This window comes from Centropristis striata, chromosome 6, assembly GCF_030273125.1.
Source record: "Centropristis striata isolate RG_2023a ecotype Rhode Island chromosome 6, C.striata_1.0, whole genome shotgun sequence".
NCBI classification, from domain to species: Eukaryota; Metazoa; Chordata; class Actinopteri; order Perciformes; family Serranidae; genus Centropristis; species Centropristis striata.
Genome location: NC_081522.1, coordinates 18,969,206 through 18,983,733, shown reverse-complemented (window position 1 = coordinate 18,983,733; position 14,528 = coordinate 18,969,206). Strand labels below are relative to the sequence as shown.

Here is a 14,528-nt window from a genome sequence, read left to right as displayed (position 1 = left end):
TGGCAAACACATGTTTCTGATGCTAACAAGTTTTGTTCAGCAGGATAATCTTCACAAATTAACCACTTTTATGATGTTTCAAGCGTTAATGTAGCTGACAGAAGTTAGATTAACATCATGCTATAGTGAACTACACCACGGTCACATGACTTGACCATCACAGCTGTTATACTTCAGACGATCTCCGACAAGCTAACCAGCTGTTTTCACAAGCTACCAAAAACTGTAGCTTTATTATCTATTAACTTAATTTACAATCTACAAGAGTTTGCAAAAGCACTGAAATACGTAACTAGAGGCTGTGAGGCGGACAAGTGAGAGATTTCCCGTCTGTGCCCGGCGTGGAGACGTTTAATGTTCCCGACAACAAATATAGAGGAAAAACACCATGAGGAGACCTCTACTTTTAACTGAGGAGATGTTAACAGTGACTTCCAATCATTTATCATTTAGCTACATCTTTGTAAGGACACGTAAAAACTTAAAAAATTCAAAAGTGGGGGTATTTACTAACATATTTTATGTCGTAAAAAAATGTGAATATCTCTTAAGCTTCTGTTAACCACAGACATTATTTCAGGCATTTAAGCAAAAAGCCATTCAAAATCTTCATTGAGTTTAAGAGAGTAAACCTCAGGGCGGGTTTAAGAACTCATTCCTGTGGCAACCTATATAAGCTTCTTTAGACTAAGACCAGAGTAGGCTTCTTTAATATATAAACTGTGTGATGCAGAAAGAAAGTGTTGTGAGTCTGTGCCCAAGTAGATCTGACCAGCCAGAAGCAAGGCTGATGATGGAAGGCGGACAATGATAACGCTTGGAGCTTCAAGACAAAGTCACCTTTGAAGGATAATAAAGGCTCCTCTCCTTTTGCCAAACCTAATTGTTTGTGGATGTTTTGCAGACATCATTAAAGCACTGAAGGGCAGATGATGAAGGCTGTCTGTCTTGTGGCTATTGTGCCAAGTGAGGCGCATCTAACACAGTAATGTTTGGATTTAAGTTGGCCTGGAGCAAAGAGACCAAGTTTGATCAACACATTTCTACACTTTAGTTCAGAGTTTACACTCCAGGTTACTATAAAACCGGGCAAAAGACATCAAACACAATGGTTTCCTAACTCTTTGAGGTAGGAAAAAGTCAAATTCAAATTTGAAATGATGCATTTAATGCTGTCTAAAAGAGATAGTTCGGATTTATTGAAGTGGTGTTGTATGAGGTACTTATCATTATTACCTACAGTAGGTGGTGGTGGGCACAAACCCAGTTTTGAGAAGCTGGAAGAAGTACTGGCAAGGAAGTTAAGGAATGTCCCGCTGTGGACGGGTGGAGCAGTAAAATGAATTGTAGCCAGCTAAAAAAAAAAAATCAGTTTAAGGGTACTTTGCCTCAGAAAGCCCAGTTTTGGTTCACGTGAGGGGATCTGAAGCCGCTCTATTCTCTCTTCAAAGCCTCCAGACTTTATTTTAAAAAATATGAATTTAACCTTGCAGAACATGGTCTGCAGAGCTGGTCTACTGCTTGCTTGATTTTTCAGTTCTCTTTTGTGTTATTATGTAACTTTGGTGTTTTAAAGTGTTAGTCCGGATTCACCAAAGTCACACTATAACAAACAAACTAACCATTCAAGGCAAAGGTAGACCAGCAACTCCAGTGTTCTGCAATGTGAAATGATTGCTTTTGTAGATGGAGTTTGGTGGTTTTGGAGAGAGAATATAATAGCTTTAGTTCCGCCTGCGTAAACTTAAACAGCAAGGTAAAGCAATGAAAATATTCTTCACATAGCACACATTCAGTCATTATACTTAACCACTTATCTGAACTCACGGGAATACAGCATACTGTTAATATGTTAAATTTGTTTTGCTGTTGCTTCAGTCCACAGCAGCATATCTCTTAGCTTTTTGCTGGTACTCCTGCCTAGTTCTTCTGCTAACTGCCATCTGCCATAAGTAATACACTGACTATGGATAAGTACCTCATACAACCCCATTTTAATAAATCCAAACTTTCCCTTTAACTTTATACTATGTGGGAAGATATGCTAAATAATACAAGTTTATTTCTTCCACTTACAGAGAATGTGTGTGTGTGCCCGACAGTATGCATGCAAATGATCTTCAGCTAAACACAGTCACTCTTTCTGCAGGGCCTTAATGGTCCCACTGCAGGAAGGTGGAGTAGTAAGGACACCAAACATGAGAAATGGAGCAAATAAAGAGTCAATGTTCTTTTTGTTAATGGTGCATGCACAGCACAACTCTGGGAACTATCAGTCACAAACAGGACTGTTTCTGAATAGTTGGCAGAAGATCCATTTGCACAATAGAGTCCTGTGGGCCGACAAATGAACAGTGACAACATCGGTAAAAAACAGGCAGGGGTGCTGCAGTACACAGACGGCAACACGGACACACACACTGGACTGGAGAGTGTGTGTGTATCAAAAGTTAATAAAAGCCTGTAGGAAAGTGGAATTTCTCAGCCTGACAATATGCACATGCTGCCAGTGTGAAGTCTGCCTGCAGTAGTCTGGAGATTAGGCAAACTTCATCTAATCACAAATGACTGAATGTGTCTTTGTTGTTGTATGTGTCTATGTGTGTCTGTGGAACTGTGAATGTGCCACAGTTGGCTTCGCCTCCTCCATTATCCTGCTGGAAAAAGGTTTGCAGCCAACTTCTCCCTAATGTTCCCTCTCTTTCTTTCTCATGTGTGAAGAATTTCCACATTTAGTCACTTCACTCCACCCAAATCTGCACATTTTCAAAAATGGCAGGAAACTCATGAATCTTAATGATCTGGGCTGCTCGATAAAACAGAGACAGCGCCCTCTAAATGAATGGTTCTCCTCTGCAGTCCTAAAGTATGCTCCCTACGTTGTTCCACACTCCCTTTCAATTGTTCCACCCCTCCTATTGTCTTCCTAAGCTGGGCTCTCAGGTATGCTTCTGTTAATGGTGATTAGGGGACATAATGACCAAGACTTGATGAAGCCTTTTGTTTGATACCTATTGGTATGCAAAGCCATTTCTATTCTTAGTTACAGCCACTGGCTTTTTTCAAAAGGCCCTGTGGTCAAGTAGCACCAAAAGTGTGTTAGGAGGTCAAAGGAAAGAGGGCGATGGAGGAAATTGAGTTTAACAATGCTTTCATTTACTGCTTAGCACCTATTGACCTGTTTTGACTTTGGATAATTAATGTATCAGCTCTGATAGTGTGGAGTAGAATACCGAACATCATTATCTATCTTTTTTGTCATATCTTGTATTGATAAACTGTTCTCTTATAACGCATAATGCATCTCTGCTGCTGAAACAACTCACAGCTGAGGTTCAGACCCAATCTAATGTCATTTATTCTCATTGTACCCATCCCACACCTCAGTCTGTTAATTAGCTCTACAATATGAAAGATCAGAAGTAATTGGTAAGCTTACTGAGGCACAGCAATGATAACAGACTGTTAAATATCACAACAGCTGTGATGACTGCTGTTCATTTCTGAGTGCCAGTGAGAGAAACATTGCATTAAAGCCACAGAGCAAGCTCACAGTTGTAACTTCTATTATAGTAACAAGAACACCAACTGTATTATGGCTGTTCAATATTATCAGACACAGGATTGGAAATCGGTTAAAAGGGGTAAAGAATTTCAAACATACAGACACTGAGAGCACAATTCACAGATGAAATGGTATCCAAAAAAACCCAGCACACCTCCTGATAAAAATGGTGCATTTCAAGCTGGTGGTGTTTCCCTACCAGACCAGCAGGTGGAGCTGCTGTCAAGATGATGGCGACTGAGATGCACACAAACAGAGCAGTGATTCACAAGGAAGGACATGCTAAGAGCAGATGGGGAGGAGTAGGATGCCTATTTCTCTTTTCTTTTTGTCATCCAGACTGTGCGTTAGAATGCAGAGACCCTGGGGAAAGAACGGACTTATACATGTCCAGGGCCTCAGTGTCAACCCTAATGAGAAGACGGATTCAGAAAGGAGGTTTTAATAATGGCACAAAGTTCACAGGTGAACGGTTAAGGTGGTGATTGAGGTTTCTGTATCTACTCTGTGCCTGCGGAGTCGCCATAGGAAGCTGGTGGACGGGGGCAAACAGGGGGGAGGGGGTCCTATTGTACAAGCACCCACAGAGAGAGAGAGAAACAGAGTGCTTGTCAGGTATGGTCTCACTGTGCGGTGCATTGTGGGAGTGTGTTGAGGTGCAGTGGTGTTGCCATGGTGACAAGCTCCGACGATCAGTCTTGGAAGTAGGAGTAACAGAATGCAAATCAGCTTACCCTACCTCTACTCTAATCTTCACTGCCAGGGCAACGAGGCAACATTTGACCCGCAGTCGGTGGATGAGAGCGGCTCCCACCCTTTCATGGCTAGTGAGGCACAGGCATGCAGAGGAAGCCGTTTTCGAGAAGCGGGCAGGAGAGCGGCTCAAGGATTTCAAGCACAGAGGAGGGGGAGAGGAGGGCAGGATTTAGCTTAGCTTCAGCAGTGAGAGTGGTTCGTCTGAAGGTGGGATGGTCGGGTGAGGCGGTTGGGGGTGAGGGTGGAGAGGTTTTGGATAAGATTTTTGACATGTTTGTGTTTTGTAAAGAAGAGTTGTTACTCACCAGACAGCTGTTGGACCCCTGGCTGGTCATGTGTGCTTAACAATTGGCTCTGAATTGTCTCCACTACTCGCTTAAAGCGCCGGCTGGGTCCTAAACACAGAAACATAAACAAGAAACATTTATTGCATCATAATACACATATAGCAGCACAAAGACAGACAGAAGAGTGTGTAGGAAATATGTAGATGAATTTAAGGCATAGCATGTAACTTTTCTACAAACAAGAACTATGTTATATATTTTGTTGTGTTGTGTACATACATTATCGCAAATGTGTCCAGCAATTTTCAAACCCAGAGAAATCCATCATTTTAATCAAAGAAAGAGTGAGTTACCGTTCATTTCGTCACCTGCCAATGGCATCATATTCCTTTTGCACATGTGTCAGTGTCATGTTTGTCTGCTAGAAGCTGTCATGAATGTATCCCGTTTTAGACCATATTTTTACAGTACAATTTTTATGGTTTGAGTATATATTTTACTGGATTAAAAATGTTTGTTATCGGAAGTCTGGATTTTAAGTTATCTGACTAAAACTGTCCATCGAACAGTCAGAAAAACAAATATTTTTAACGTGAAACTGCTTTACTCAGTGTTTTTACTGCTTTAAATCTATGAGTCGGTTTGCTTGCTTTGTAGAGGAGGAGATCTGTGCAGATAATTCTGCTCCTGAACAGTGAACACTGAGGGAATCATAACAGCAGGTGCTACGGGCCGCAGCTGGACCATAATGAAACTCCGTCATTTCTTATTGATTTGATTGAGACAATGCTATCGGCAGAAAATTACACATTGTGAGTTTAAGAGAGGAAAAAGTAAGGGTGTGCCTGGTGTGAAATGTGAGCTGTAAAATCTGCAGAAAGCGTGAGATGATAAAAATGACGCCAGAGAGGAGTGTTACTGTAAACCTCTGCTGTCTCACCTGTTGTATACAGTATATAGTCAGTGACATGAATGAACCAGCAGGCTCCAAAGTGCCACTATTACACCCCATTCAATTCAAATGTGCCCCCTACTTGAGTGTGTGTGGATATGTGACTGTGAGTATGTGTGTGAGACAGAAAGAGCGGGAAAGAGAGCATGCATGTGTTTCTGCAAGACTAAGCATACACGCATGATTGCATAGTATGTAATCTTGCATAGCCAGACCTCATCTTGTTATGCTCAGGGAGGTTTAGGGGGTGTGGGATCTTATCAAGCATCCAGGATTGCAAGAACTTTGAAAATCCTTAAGCTGCCATTCTTATTGGCAGCAAGTTTGAAAACACCCACATCTGGAAGCATCACTTCTGGTTTATTTGTTGGCTGGATACAAACATAGATTAATCTGAATTAGATTGAAGTGTGATGGCATCCCACTCAACATGCAAATGATGTCTTTCCATACTTTTCAGTGATTTGTGAGCTTGAATTTCCCCAGACCTCTGTGAACCTGATGACCTGAAGACTGGCTTTTCATTTTTACATAATACTATATGTAACTTTGTTGTCTCAGAGCAGGGGTGTCCTGAGTTTGACCTTGACCCTTTCTGTCCACAAGAGAAGGAATAAAATCCCTATAAATTCAAATTCACCTTGAATTTGTATGTAATTTATAGCAATTTTTACTTTCTCATTCTGAGTTAAAATGAGTTAAACTAGCAAAAGCAAACAAAACCTATTTGCATTTTATAATTTCATGCCACATCAGATGTCTTGTGACTGATCAATATAGTGTGGCTTTTTTCTTAAAACATGCAGGATAAATGAGGGTGAGTAGCTTAGTGTCCTGACCTGAGAGCAGGGTGAAGGTGACAGAGTAGATGCCGTTCTCCTTGGTGGCAGCTGTGCTCTCTGTGTAGGTGATATCCACCTGGAATTTGACCGGCTTCTGGAAGACTGTAGGGCCGGCTGTGGACTTGTACTCTGCTCGGAAACTGGTTTGTGAGATCACACTGTGGCTCAGGCTGGGGATCTGTGAGCAGAAAAAAAAAGAAGGAGGTGGAGTGAGTGAAGGAAAAATGGACACAGAGGCAGAGATAAGAATAAAAAATAGGTCGTAAAAAGAGGTGAGTAATGGGATTAAACATAGGGAGCATTGATGTTTAATTTTTCTCCCACAGCTCGCAAATGACAAGGTGAATAAACCCTCATTAAAATACCCTCCACATACTGCGAGCCACAGTTGAAACTCTAAGGAGATTAATGCCTCGGGGAGTAGCCATGCATGCCAGGGAGACTTAAGCTAATGTAATCTTGAGTCATCCAACAACATTGCACTCTCCCACCTAAAATGAATTTGTATGCCCAATGAACAGGTGAGCTCTGAAATAGTCACGTTTCGCCATAGTGCTGGAGAGGGTTTGACATTCCATTAATGTGAGTGTGCTGAGAGGTATAATTCCACTGATTCAGGTGCCAATCTCCTGTCTAGAATACCAGCTAGCATAACCCAGAGGGGAAAATAGCTACCTCCAGGGACGGGGAAACAGATTTGACATTGACCTGCACTGGCAGAGTTTGCATTTACTTAGACTTTGTTAAATTTAACTGGGGTGAGGATAGGTTTGTTCAATTATGTACCCTGAATATCAACTACCACTGCTGAGCATTTGTTGATACAGATTCTGCCGCGTTCACTGAGAATCCCTGATGTTGCCCGCATTCCTGCATGTATTTGTACATCCACATTACACACACACAGATACCATCTACACTATTTCTCGCAGCACGCATCTAAATAAACACACAATCGCACACACAATACACGGTATCGAGGGCAAAGCATCTATATGCTAATGATCAATGCTCTCTGTTGATTTTCCATTGACCTCAAGTGAGTCTGCAGTCAGAGAGAAAATAGAAGCACTGAACACAAGCAGTTTACTGAATTGCTACATAAATCAGGAGCATGTTAGCAAACACTCAGCGAGAGCCTGCCTCACAGAATAGCCAATCGCAGCTGCTGTTAGAAAAGGCAAACGCTTTGCATCAGACAGCAGACGCGCAGGAAATACTGCTGCATGCACACATATTCAAATGTAGAGAGAAAGATTTCCTGCTCAGGTATCTGGGATCAGATAGAAGAAGGGTTTAGGGGGGGACTGGAGACAGGGGAAAAAGTGAGGAATTAAGAAGTATAAAACCTTTAAATTTACCATTTGTATATCAGTTATTCCCTGTGTGTTACCTTGAATTCATGAAGATAGTTGTGTTTTTCTTGCATTCTTCAACAGTGACCAAAGCTCAAAAATGGAGTAACTCCATAATACATTTAAATTAAGGGAGTTCAGGTTTAACAAAAGCAAAACTATATCAAAACATCTGTTTTAAAGCCTCAGACCATACTAGCAAAAGTGTTTCAAAAAGTATGATTTTTGCAAAATGTATGTGTTTGGAGAGTAGTGAGCATACAACTGGATAAGCAAGACTCAGATTATACTGCACATGTTTTGGGAAACTGATGTTTTGTTATAGTTTTGCTTTTCACCAGAGAAACAATGTTTTCTTTAAGAGGTAGGGGAATATTTCTATGACTTTCAGTGAACTGTGACTCTGACATCAAGTGCAAATAATGTGCCATACAGGCTATATAATTATTGACCTATGTACCTTAAAATCTCCTGTGCATAAACTGAGGCAAACCAAGAAACTTGCTGAACCAAGCAGAGTCCTGGTAAGTTTGACCTGGCCTGAATAGAAAGTTAAATCAAGGACAGTGAGTTTTCAAGAACTTTGCACCTGATGAATACACATTCAACTGTATACAATCTTGAAAGTTGTTCTTCAACGTCCTTAAATCCTACCTTTAATTAAATAAAATATTTTTACAAGTGTTAAGTTAAAGTACCTTCCCACAACAAATCCAAGGAAGCATGTGGTGAGTAACTGATTAACAAATGGTCATTTTCAGGGTGACGTAAGAAACTGTGAATGTGTACCGAGAGAAAGGCTTGAACGATGTCTGCCTTGATGGAGCTGAGAGGCTTGTCTCTGATGACAATGAAGATCTGCTCCTCTTTTTCCAGGTTGATGAAGTTACCAAACCAGGATTTTTTGGCAAGTCTGTGGGGGGAAAGACAAGAAGAAAAGAACAGTCTGTCAGCTGAACATTTATACTGTTAACAGCTTCGCATGCCTACCAGAGAGTGTCTGTCTTCCTTCCATATTTTTTTCCAGTGTTTAAACCCACTCAACCTTCCAACCATCCACCCATCCATCCATCTATCTATCCATCTCTCCATCCACAAAAATGTAGAGCTGGTGAAGAGTTTTCTCCCTCTCTGCAGCTCTGGGGAAATGGAAAGGAGCAAACGGAGGGTACCCTGAGGGAAATGAGCTAAAACTGTGCAGGGGAGAAAAGTTTTCTGACATTTCACCTTCTGTGCAAGCTGGGTATGTGTAAAAGCATGCAGGTGTAGGTTTGTGTGAGAGTGTGTGTGAGAGAGGGATAATTGAGCCTCTCTGTGAACAGAACTGTGGGTCCAGAAGGGGTAGAGGTGGATGAATTCACCACTGGCCTCAGCCCAGGTGTACCTGCACCCACTAATAAGCCATATGGGCTCCTGTTTTGTGCCATATTAATATTTCATGAGATTATTGAAAGTGTTGATGGATTTGCAAGACTTCAGCACAGAGAAAAAGACTACAATGAATAAATACTTCTATAACTTCAGTAGTGACATTTTTGTGCAGTCAGATTGTGGTTGCAGCTGGTGTGTGACTGTTTATTAATGTGATCAAGCCTAACCGAGCTAAGACAAGGTCTGTTCAAGCCAACTCTCCAACACCTCCCAGCCAGGATGTTCTTCTCAGCCAGGTGGAAATGGCCAAGCCAGACAGCCAGAGAACCAAACAGGCATATCTAGGCCAACCTTGAGTTATCAGGCCCCTGGGAGTTCAGGAACATCACACAGGCTACCTTCCCTCCCTCATAACCAACCCAATGCCTCCTGCCACGGTGCTGCTTCTCCAGCCCAGACCAGACCTGAGGTCATTACAGGGAACTCAGCAGGCGCAAATCAAACATTCACGGATCTGTAATACTTTCCAAAAAAATCATGCTATCAGGAGTGAGCCTGTTTGAGCCAATGACTGAGGTGCTGACAGGTTATGCATAGTTATGGCTTCAAAAAGTACAGCATTTACTCACTCTGGGGAAGACTCTGGTGTGAGGCTGGACATCTCCTCTTGTGTTGGAACTGTGGAGGCAGGGTCAAAGGTCAGACAGAGGTAGAAGTGTCATAGAAAATCTTTAAAGAAAAACACTTGATGACCAGGTTGATTGGAATTACAGCCTTGTGCGGGATTTATTGTAGGTATCGAAAACAGATACATATGCCAAAGGAGACAGACAATTCCAGTGATCAGAACAACTCTGAGGAGGCAACGGCTTGTGTTGTCTTTTTTACTTCACAGGTTTGTGCGTCATTATTTCTGTGTAACTAAAGTTTAATGTATTGTAATTTCCTGATATGTTCCACTTTTGATATAAGAGCACACTTGGGAGGTCAGATTCCTATTCTAATGTTATCGTATCAATCAGAGCATCCACTTCAGATATGCTAAGATGACTTGTCTAATGAGTTTTTCCTTTCCAATGAAAACTGAAATACTACCTGTTACCAGATCATGCATTAACTGCTTATGCTACATATACATTTTCAACGGATTTCTACCACAGAAGACTCAGAGAACGATAACATGTAGATCACTTTAGTGGGTAGAGCATTTTTGATTATATGGCATTTTTGATTATCGAAAAAACAATATTGGTTGTGATTAAAAAATGTCGGGAGCTATTTACACAGTCGCCCATAAAGTTGGAATAAAATATCTTTCCATGAAATGACTGTGTCAATGTGATTTATTCTTGACAGACAAAGTGTACAACATGTACATCATGTCACAATGAAAATGAAACCAAAATTAACTGTGATTGTGTCGGAAAACATAATTATTCCAACTTCATGGGCGGCCGTGTATTTAATTTTATTTATTTTATTTAAATTGTCAGCAATTGGTAGAACATACAGCACTGATGTTTATTTCATTTGTATTTATTCTTTCATTTTTCATTGATAGAATTGGCTGACAATCTAATACTTTGCATATATATATATATATATATATATATATATATATAAATATATAAATATATATGCAGATATATATATATATAAATATATATGCAAATATATATATATATATATACATACACACAATAATAATCTTAATTATTCTTTAATAAAGTTATTTGTTTAATAAAAGCAGTCTTCAGAGTTTCTTTGCATGGTCATATCGGTGCAAAGTCGGTGCACAATCCACTAAGCAAGGTCTATTTTTAATTTAATTCTATTTCCCCTCTAAACTCAGCATTGGAGTCAAAAAATCCAACATTGATAGCAACAAGATAACAAAGTATCAAATCTGTTGTGATATCAGTACCTTGGAGTTTCCTGCGGTGGAAGCGTGGCGAGCCCAGGAAGCTGTTTTTGATGGAGTTGAGGCGCGTCCTCCAAGGCATGCCTCCGATGGAAGGGCTGGGGGGCGGCGTGGGGGTGGGGGTCCCAGCCGGGCTGTCCTTGGGAGTGTGCACCGGGGTGCCCTTTGGGGTGGGGAGGGGACTGCCTCGGGGGGAAGGGTGAGGGGTAACCTGTATGAGGGGGATAGATTTGGGCGGGTGGTCAGTGAATGCTGAAGAAGCCGGCGCCACTGGGTGAAAGTGGTGCAGCCGGATGGGCGACAGGGGCATCACTGGGCTAAAGGGCACGGAAAGCTGGGGGTTGGCAGCAAAGTGTGAGCGCCGTACCTGGGGGCTGTTTGGAATAGGAGAACTAGAGATGGAAGACGGGGAAAAGGGGGAGCATGGCGAGGACGGAGAGGTAGGGGTGGGGGGCACGGAGGCAGAGGGGAGCTGCGGTGGGACCTGGCAGGGAGAGGAGGGTTCTGATTTGGCTGCTGGATCTGGGGACGTTTCTGGGAGCGGGTTGGATCGTGTGGCCTGGAGGGGCTTCGGGATGACTTTGGGCTTGGCGGGGAGTGTCTGCGTCTTGTTGAGCGATGCCGGCAGGGGCTCGCTGTTTGGAGCGAGAGAGTTGGGGGTGGAGATACGGGGGCCTGTGCGAATGCTGGTGGGCTCAGGGGACGGGCAGGGGCTTGTGTTAGGGGACTGCGACAGGTCTGGGGACTGAGGCGGTACACAGAACTTTCTGACAGGCTGGAGTTAGAGGACAAAGGGTGAGGACACGCAGCACGATACAGCCAAGAGCCAGAGCAGGTGGAGGAGGAAAAGAAAACAGAGCAAAACACACGGGGACACACGCAGGCACACAAGCACATAGATGAAGCACGAAAGTAAAGTGTAGCAGAACAAACAACCACACATCCAGAAGAAGAGGCAGCCAAAGAATATAGAGGCAGGTGAGATGTGTGCATACACGGGAGAGATGGAGGCATTGATAAAAATAAAAAAAAAGAAAGACAGAAAGGAAAAACATGCAGTTAGAGCATTCAGTGACTCATGTCAAAAGAAAACAAAAGTGAAATGGGAACAACACGAACAGCAAGCAATGCACACAATTTAAAAAAGGCCAAACAAAACATAAAAAAGATGGACTTCACTTGAATAAAACATACAGGGCTCTGCTGGCAGAGGAAAGCAGGCAGACGCAGACGAGTGTGAGAGACAAAAAGCCAGCTGTGAGGACAATAACAGGAGGAACACCATGATGGTGTCTCTGCTGTAAAAAATTTCCAGATAGCATTATTGATCTGTTTTATTCGTAATGGTGGAATTGAAGCCACAATGGTGCACTGATAAACTATTTCCCTTGGACGCCTCCCCTTTTTCCTGACACAAATCTGAGAAAATAACCCCACACGGAGCCTCTCGCTGAGAGCACAATCCAGGCTTTGGGTAGGTCTGAGAAATCAATTTCCCTTTCAGATCAGCCTGAAAGAACCTGTGTGGTGCAAGGAGCTCCGTCTTACGATCCCCGGCTAATCTCGAGCCTTCTCAGGTTAGTCAGCTGGAAAAGTTTACCACAAGCTCCCCAGCTCTGAGCAAGAAAAAGTGGGATTTTCTGAAGCATTCCCGGAGCTGGATTTCCACAGAGCTCAGGTCACAGAAAAACAGAGGGAAGGGATAATACGCAGAAAAGGATAGAGAGAGAAGAAGCTTTAAGGGGGGGAGAAAGTTTGCCGTGCTGTCACGTCCTCTGTGGAGGTTTTCCAACTATGTTTTACTTCGAGTTAACGGAAAGATCACACTATATAGGCACTGTGATCATGTATAGACAAGAAGAGCTTATAGTGGATCCCTGCATCCACAAAGGTAGATCTGAACTGGGGAGTAAAGTGGAAAATGTACTATAATAAAGTGGAGGAGTATAACAATATTGCATGTGAGAGATACAGTGATATTGCTTTTATAGTGAGTGAGCCGTGCATTGTTAAAGGTCAGAAGCCCCGGCGATGTAACTGTAGTGAGTGTCTTTATTTTCTGGAGCTGAGATAAACAGCAATAAGATGACAGCAATAAGATGGGATCAGCAGTAGTTGCTTTGCCGTTATCCCTGAGGGGGAACTAGATACCTGAGAACTGGGTCAACAGGTGTATGTGTTGCGTGTGTGTTTCAGAGGGTTCGTGACTTACCCGTGGGCTGCTGAGGGGGCTGGTGGAGAGACCGGAGGAGGCTCCACTAATAGACCGCGACCTGTGGCACAAACACGCAAGAACACACACAGGGGCAGAGGAAATTTGTGTTATCAACATGTGTACCTGTTACATGTTTCAGTAAACACAGGTGCAGGTGAGAGCTTGGAGGTTACATGTTGCACACAGTTAGAAAGCACCACAGCGTATGTCACCATCATACCAAGCATACTAGTTGCTATCAAGCCCTTTTGCAAACACAAAAACTAATCACATGAAGCGCTACAACACGGTAACGGCACTGACTTGACAACACACATTACTAGCATTGACTCACGGCAATTAGTCTCAAACCTATTAAGCTCAAACTTCGGTTTCAAATATGTTGATTTGACTGCAGCTTCTCCAGCAAAATCTATACGCTGCTTTCCACAGATTAGCATTCAAATTAGCTTTCCTGCCCTGCCTAGTCGGCTAATAAAGCAAACATGTTGACTTTTAGGCCTTAGCGCTCGATCAGTAGAAAATATCTTGAGGGGGGGAAATGAAGTGGCACATTTGGTTGAGTGCCATTTGTCATGTTTTGCTTTTTCCCCTCGCAGATGCCGTCAATAACCCCTATGAGCAGAGCCCTGCTCAGAAATGAACAATCACAGGACAATCTGTCTCCATCAAGCACGCGCGCGCACACACACACACACACACACACAACACACAACACACAACACACAACACACAACACACACACACACACACACACACACACACACACACACACACAAAACAAGCCCTGTCAACACTCGGAAACACCAGCTGCTCACTGTCACAACACTGTTCCTTTTTGTCATTCAATCTAATAATACCCTGCTCTCTTTCTCTCCATTCCAGCACTGATGCCTTCGTGAACATGTGGCCGAGCCTACACATCTTTTGTCTCTCTTTGAAAAGATAAAGACACTAGAAGTAGTGTTTTTTCTTCTTCTTCTTGGTTGTAGAGGAAGATGTCATGGATGGACAAATGTGAGGGGAGGATGAGGGAGTTTAGGAGTGATGGAGGAATGAGGGAGGGATAGAAGAATGAAGGATGGGGAAGAAGGGATGGAGTAATGGAGACTGATGTTCATCCCTGATGCTGAAGCAGTCCCACGGGACCACAAAGGCATCCATACATGGACACAAAACTGTGTACACGGTTACAGCTAGTAGCCATAAAAATGATGTTGCCGCTGTCATAACAACAAGCCGGGATTAAGATCTATATGTGTCA

At 42.7% G+C, this 14,528-nt stretch overlaps 1 protein-coding gene across 2 annotated transcripts in view; it reads right to left on the bottom strand.

The window, feature by feature from the left end:
- brsk2a (BR serine/threonine kinase 2a) overlaps positions 1-14,528 on the bottom strand; it is a 190,883-nt gene that overhangs the window by 3,195 nt on the left and 173,160 nt on the right. For both annotated transcript variants that reach the window (XM_059334691.1, XM_059334690.1), the window contains exons 13-18: positions 13,262-13,322; positions 11,053-11,260; positions 9,758-9,806; positions 8,547-8,670; positions 6,400-6,580; positions 4,627-4,716 (exon numbers count right to left, since the gene is read on the bottom strand). In XM_059334691.1, the coding sequence (XP_059190674.1) occupies positions 4,627-4,716; positions 6,400-6,580; positions 8,547-8,670; positions 9,758-9,806; positions 11,053-11,260; positions 13,262-13,322 (713 nt within the window). The remainder of the gene's footprint in view (positions 1-4,626; positions 4,717-6,399; positions 6,581-8,546; positions 8,671-9,757; positions 9,807-11,052; positions 11,261-13,261; positions 13,323-14,528) is intronic.